This window comes from Orycteropus afer, unplaced genomic scaffold (assembly GCF_000298275.1).
Source record: "Orycteropus afer afer isolate SDZICR_OR568_19922 unplaced genomic scaffold, OryAfe1.0 scaffold00222, whole genome shotgun sequence".
In the NCBI taxonomy this organism is placed as follows: domain Eukaryota; kingdom Metazoa; phylum Chordata; class Mammalia; order Tubulidentata; family Orycteropodidae; genus Orycteropus; species Orycteropus afer.
Window position 1 is genome coordinate 2,634,560 of NW_006921809.1, and position 7,382 is coordinate 2,641,941.

The window sequence follows — 7,382 nt, forward strand, 5'->3', positions numbered from 1 at the left end:
TACATTTGTATACAAATCAGGAACATAAATCATTTATATTATTCTTCTTATCCCTGGAATAGCCAATTAATTTGCTCAGATCATAGCATTGTCTAATTCTCTACTACATTAATGAATTGAGAACTTTATTTCTCAACTAAGCAATTTCTTTTTCAAAACTGCAAAGATGGGCAGTGCAAGAGCTGATTTCTTAAGTCCTAGTGAATTCTTAGAAAATTAGGTTGCTTTTTGTTTCTGATCTTTTTTTTTTTTTTTTTTCCAAATGAATTGGGTAATTATCTAACCACCTATATTTGGGAAGAATGGTTAAAAATTACTACCTATAGTCTCAACATTTTAGCTGATGTAAAATGTCATAGACTCCTTTCACATATAATACATAATTATCTCAATAGGAAAATGTATCATAGTGTAATGAAAAGAAGACAACCCAATGTAAATACACCTTTGTTTAAATGGTTAAGTATTATAAAACGTATTGTATGAAATACCTCCTCCAGGCTCTATAAAGGAATACATACAATTGATTAACATTAAATTCCATGAATCCAGACCAGAATTTTTATAATTGGTAAAGAAAACAGACAAAAATGAAAGGCCAAAAATTCTGTGATTTTTGAAAAAAGACATTTATCCAACATTATCTCCAGCTGTGGACAAATAAATACTTTTTTATTTTTCTGTTTTAAATTACTACCAAAATATTGTATCTCTCTACAAACAGCAACAAAAAAACAAGCAAACAGTGTCTAGAAATGGTTCTTCTCTAACAACAGTGTCAAGTCTTTGAAGTTACTTCCTGAATAAGGTCATTATGATCTTAGGTTAAAGTTACAGTAAGTAGTTCAAGCTAAATGCATATTGCTCAGATTTAAAGCAAGCAATTTCGATATTATCTAATCAAAATATAATTACAAATGTGGAGCTATTGTAGAAACACTTATAAACACTTTTTAGAAATACAGTCATCCCTCAATATGCATGGAGGATTGGTTCCATGACATTCCCCTCCTATGCCAAAATCCACAGAAGCTCAAGTCCCTTATATAAAATGGTGTAGTATTTGCCTGCTAACCAGACGGCTGGCGGTTCAAATCCACCAGCCACTCCTCGGAAGGAAGGTTGGGCAATCCTACTTCCGTAGTGATACTGCCTTGGAAACCCAAGAAGGGGTCGCTATGAGTCGGGGCCGACTCGACGGCACATAACAACAACAACAACAACAGTATTTGCATATAACCTACACACATCCTCCTGTATATTTTACATCATCTCTATATTACTTATAATACCTAATACAATGTAAATACTTTGCAAATAGCACTTTATGTTTCCTCTTAGCCTTTGAGGGATTGCTTTGACCACTTAATTGATTTTTGTTGTTGTTTTTCCTGAATGTTTTCAATCTGTTGTTGGTTGAGTCCACAGACACAGAACCATGGATACTGAGGGCCAACTGCACTCACAAATTAGCAAGTAATAAAACTGATTTTAAAATAACGAGTATGTGATGTTATAAACAGTGACTGGGAGGAAATCCAAAATACTTTAAAGAAATGTAAAAGAACATGAAAACACAACTTTATTATTATTCTGAGCTTGAAAACCTAGCAGCAAACCAAAAACTATTTGCATATAATGTAGTGCAATCAACATTTGTTCATGAAAGACTCCCAAAGTCTTAAAACTATTATACATAAACCAGAATGGAATCCATTGGGAAAAATGATTTGAAAATGTCCAGAGTATCTTATTAAGAACTGCTAGACACTCTCACCTTCATCACTCAATCATAAGCAAGTTTATGCAAAACTCTGTTCTGGATAACTGACTCTAATGGCTCCCCAGTAACAAGCTCGGATAAGGCAGACTAAACCTAAGAGATAAGCAATTGCCCAGGAAACATAGGTTGCATGAAATCGCCTGGCAAAATCTTGAGTGCCAACCTAAAATAAAAAGCAATATAAAACAAAAGGTTAGAAATTTTAAGAAAGTAACTTAGAGGAACTTTCTGTTGGGTTACATATGAGTTTTATGAAATATATCCCTGAAGTGTATCTGTTGACTCTAACTGGCAGAGTAAAATTTAATAAGACCATGCTGCTACTTATATTAAATATGAGTTTTATAAAGTAAACAAAAAAATCCATTAAAAAAGTGTTAACTCTAAAAGGAATTTGATCTATGCACCTCCTTAGTCTCACATGACACAGCAGAATATTGCCAGAATTAAGGGACCAGGTGTACTAACTCTGAGAAACAAAGAAGCATGGGAACCAAATGGCAGAAAATGTTTCTTCTTCTTCTCCTGGCATAAGCCCTATGCTACTGCTTAGCTTCAGTCCCCTCTAAAGCATAAACCATCTCATATTGGTACTGAATCTTCCCATAGCTTGGATTAAGGGAAGAATGTTTTTTTTTGGAATATGGCTAAATGAGAATTGGCTTGGATACAAGAAACCTCATGGCAATGCAAAATTGGTCCTGGCACTTAACAGACTTTCGTTAAATGCATGATAAAATGCCCAATATCACAACCTTCAGAGGAGTCTCCCAATACCATTTCACCTGGATAGGTAAACCCTACTGAAAACTGGACCATGAATTGGGCTTCAGGTTGCCCTCATTCAGAAGTATCTGGGCCTAGCATGCAAGGGAGGTAGGCACTTGAAGGACCATCCTTGGTAGTCCCAAACCTCACCATTTATTATGGAGATAAAGCTCAGAGGAAAGAATTCTAAAGTAAAGCAATACTTACAGTTAATCCAATGCCAATGAAAATGCATATCATTCCAATGGTAATATATGCACAGCAGCGTCTTCGTGGAAGTGCACTACCCACTGAGGAGCTGCAGATTCATGAGAGCAAAAAAGCACATTAAATATTTACATGAGAATTCACCATTTCATCTTTGGGAGCACTTACCTATGGTCCTAGTAGCATTGTTTGTATACTTTTATTCATTTCTTCACTTGATATAGAAAACATAAAAATGATCATTTTTACTGCCTAAGGCATTTGACTGCTAATCAGAAGGCTGGTTGTTCAAACCTACCACCCACTCCTCAGAAGGAAGATTGAGCACTCTACTTCCGTAGTGATACTGCCTTGGAAACCCAAGGAGGCATTGCTATGAGTAGAATCAACTTGATGGCAGTGACTTTGGTTTTTTGGTTTAACCAAAATAAAAAATGGTGAATTTATGATATTTTATTATAGATTTAAATAAACATCAAGTCTTGGTTATTCACAATATCTAAAAATAACCATTAATGATCTCCAAAGACAAAAATCTATTTCCAAAAAAATCTATGCCAGAATGGAAAATCAGTACCAAATAACATTTGATTTTTTTCTGGTCATAACTACTAATATGTTTACTATAGAATATTTGGAAAATAGAGTAAAATGTAAATAAGAAAGGAATATCACCTATAATCTCATTACCATAACATAGTCACTCAACATTTTTTTCCTTTTCTTTTTTTTAAACTTACCAGTATACCATGAGTATTATCCTATGTCACTAAGTATTCTCAAACTGGAATTCTCATGGGATGAATATAACATCCAAGTATCCAATTATAACATAACTAATTCTCTACTATTAGACACAAAGTATTTTCATTACTATAAATAATACCAGATCAACTACATTTAAAAACTCTGCTTATCCTTCATCATTTTCTTGAAATAAACTCCTAATTAGGATTATAAATTTAAAGGGATTAGTTTTTTTTAAGTTTTTAATAAGACATTAAATACATACTGTCAAGAGGCCTCTAGGAAATTTATAAAGGCATATACTGTTGTTACTTGCTATCAAGTCAAGTCTGACTCATGGCAACTCCATGTGTGCAGAATAGAGATGCTCTATAAGGTTTTTCAAGGCTGTGAGTTATTGGAAGCAGACTGCCAGGCCAAGATATCTCTAGGTGGGTTTGAATCTTCTGTCTAGTAGTTGAGTTCTCAACTGTTTCTACCATCCAAGGATCCCTGGCAATTCTCCATTAAAATTCCAAATCCAATAGTACTTAGCTCTCTCTGCTTCTCATTTTGATAATTTTCAAAATGATGCAAATATAGCAGTCAATTTAGCACCTTCCAACTCCACGGCAGTGAGTTGCTTTTGGTTTGGTTTCTCAGTGCTAGTGAATGACATAATGAAGTATTTTAATCACCTGTGTATGCCCAGTGCCAAGATCATCATGCCTGGCACATAGTAATTGCTCAAGAAATGTTTGCTAAATAAGTGAAATACAAAAATGCATCACTAAACATAATTTAGAAATGTGCTATTACACAGAGGCTAATTTTTTATATATAACAGAAAAATGATTTCCTTTAAGTCCTAACTTTTTTTTTAAATGGATGAATATTGTTCTAAATATATATCATAAACTATTCTGCATGCTTGAACACTACATTGATTTCTGTATGACCCAAAGGTTATCATTAATTACTGAATTATACCATATGTCAGCCTGCTATCAAGAATTACTAGGTCATGAAAGATTCATTGCCTTTATACTATATTTAGCCTTACTGTATTTGGTTTAATTCCTACGTGTGCATTTGGGGGTTATTCTTTCTTACACCTCACAGTTGGCTGATGTTTCTCATTATTACCTGTGTATCGCCCTCTGGATACAGAGCAACGGGAATCCAGGTAAGGGGAGGCAGACAGGCCCCACACCCAGAGGCAGGATATGGGTGAAAAGCCAGGGACAAGACAGAGCCATGGAAATCCGGGTAAGGGGAGGCAGACAGGCCCCACTCCCAGAGACAGGAAGCAGGGGAAGAGCCAGGGACAAGACAGAGCTGTGGGATCCAGGTAAGGGGAGGGAAACAGGCCCCACTCTCAGAGGCAGGAAGTGGGGGAAGAGCCTAGGACGACAGAGCTGTGGGATCCAGGTAATGGGAAGGAGTCAGGTCCCACACTCAAGAGTCAGGAAGCGGGGAAAAGCTGGGGACAATGGAGCCACAGGATCCAGGTAAGGGGAGGGTGGAGAGGTTTCGAGCAGCTAAGGGAGACGAACTTGTCTGTTAGTTTGTCATACTGTGGTGGCTTTCATGTTAATGTGAGGCTTAAGGCTGTGCCACCAGTGTCTCAAATGCCAGCAGGGTTGCACATCGTGTACCTGTTTCAACGCATCTTACTGACTGAGACAGACTAGAAAGAAGGAAGAGTCAATCCACTTCTCAAAGAATTGGCAAGGGACAACTTTATGAATAGCAGAGAAACACTGTCTGATACATTACTGGGCAGCTTTATGAATAGCCCTGAACATGGTCTGGTACAGTGCAGGAAGACCAGCCCCTTAGGTTGGAAGGCACTCAAAATATGACTGGGAAGGAGCTGCATCATCAGAGTAGAACCAACCTTAATGATATGGACAAAGTAAAGCTTTCGGGACCTCCATTTGCTGATGTAGCATGACATAGATTGAAGAGAAACAGCTGCAAAGATCCATTAATAATCAGAACATGGAACATACAAAGTATGAATCTAAGAAAATTGGAAGTTGTCAAAAAATGAAATGGAACACATAAAGATTGATATCCTAGGCATTAGTGGGCTGAAACGGACCAATTTGGGCCATTTGAATCAGACGACCACATGATCTACTATGCCGGCAATGAAAAATTGAAGAGGAATGGCATGGCATTCATCATCACAAAGGATGTTTCAAGATCTGTCCTGAAGTATAATGCTGTCAGGGATAGGATAACATCCATATGCCTACAAAGAAGACCAGTTAATTCTATGATTATTCAAATTTACACACCAACCACCAAAGCCAAAGATGAAGAAATTGAAGATTTTTGTCAACTTCTGCAGTCTGAAATTGACTGAAGATGCAATCAAGATGTGTTAATTATAACAAGTAATTGAAATGCAAAAGTTGAAAATAAAGAATTACCAGTAGTTGGAAAATATGGCCTTGGTGACAGAAATAACGCTGGAGACCACATGATAGAATTTTGTAAGACCAATGACTTATTCATTGCAAATACCTTTTTTCAACAAATGGCGGCTATACAAGTGGACTTTGCCTGATGGAGTACACAGGAATCAGTTTGACTGCATCTGTGGCAAGAGGCCATGGAAAAGCTCAATATCTTCAGCCAAAACAAGCCAAGGAGCAGATTGTGGAATAGACTATCAACTGCTCATATGCAAGTTCAACTTGACATTAAAAACAATTAAAACAAGTCCATGAGAGACAAAATATGGCCTTGATAATATCCCTCCTGAATTTAGAGACCATCTAAAGAACAGATTGGATATGTTGAACACCAATGACTGAAAAGCAGAAGAATTGTGGGATGATATCAAGAACATTATCCATGAAGAAAGCAAGAGGTCATTAAAAAGATGAGAAAGGAAGAAAAGATCAAATGGATGTCAGAAAAGACTGAAAACTGCCCTTGAGCAGAGAGTGGCTAAAGCTAATGGAAGAAATGACAAGATAAAAGAGCTGAACAAAGAGCAGCTCGAGTAGACAAAGCCAACTGCTATAATGACATGTGCAAAGACCTGGAGTTAGAAAACCAACAGGGAAGAACACTCTCAGCATTTTTCAAGCTGAAAGAACTGAAGAGAAAATTTAAACCTTGAGTTGCAATATTGAAAGATTCTATGGGTAAAATACTGAATGATGCAAGAGGCATCAAAAGAAGATGGAAGGAATACACAGTCATTCTACCAAAAGACCTGGTCAATCATCCATTTCAGGAGGTGGTATATGATCAAGAACCAATGGTATTGAAGGAAAAAGTCAAAGCTGCACTGAAGAAATTGGCGAAGAACATGGCACCAGGAATTGACAGAATACCTATTGAGATGTTTCAGCAAACAGATGCCCCACTGGAGGCACTCACTTGGTTATGCCATGGGGTTTGGCTTCCTGGCCAATTGACTGGAAGAGATCCATATTTGTACCCATTCCAGAGAAAAGTGATTCCACAGAATGTGGAAATTATCGAACAATATCATTAATATTGCATGCAAGTAAAATCTTACTGAAGATAATTCAAAAATGGTTGCAACTAATAGCAAAGTTCAACAGGACAGAAAATAACAAATGCTGGTGAGGTTGTGGAGAGATTGGGACTCTCCTACATTGCTGATGGGACTGTAAAATGGTACAACCATTGTGGAAAGCAGTATCGCAATTCCTCCAAAAGTTGGAATTAGATATACCATTTGACCCAGCTATTCCATTACTAGGTATATATCCTAAAGAAGTGAGACTCATGACAAGAACAGATATATGCACACCCATGTTCATTGCAGCACTATTTACAATAGCCAACAGATGGAAACAACCTAGGTGTCCATCAACTGAGGAATGGATAACCAAACTATGGTACATAC

At 36.9% G+C, this 7,382-nt stretch overlaps 1 protein-coding gene across 1 annotated transcript in view; it reads right to left on the reverse strand.

The window, feature by feature from the left end:
• Positions 1-1,802: 1,802 nt before the first annotated feature.
• Positions 1,803-7,382, reverse strand: part of PIP4P2 (phosphatidylinositol-4,5-bisphosphate 4-phosphatase 2) — an 86,760-nt gene continuing 81,180 nt past the window's right edge. The window contains exons 6-7 of the mRNA XM_007948745.2: positions 2,759-2,849; positions 1,803-1,946 (exon numbers count right to left, since the gene is read on the reverse strand). Coding sequence (XP_007946936.1) covers positions 1,803-1,946; positions 2,759-2,849 — 235 coding nt within the window. The remainder of the gene's footprint in view (positions 1,947-2,758; positions 2,850-7,382) is intronic.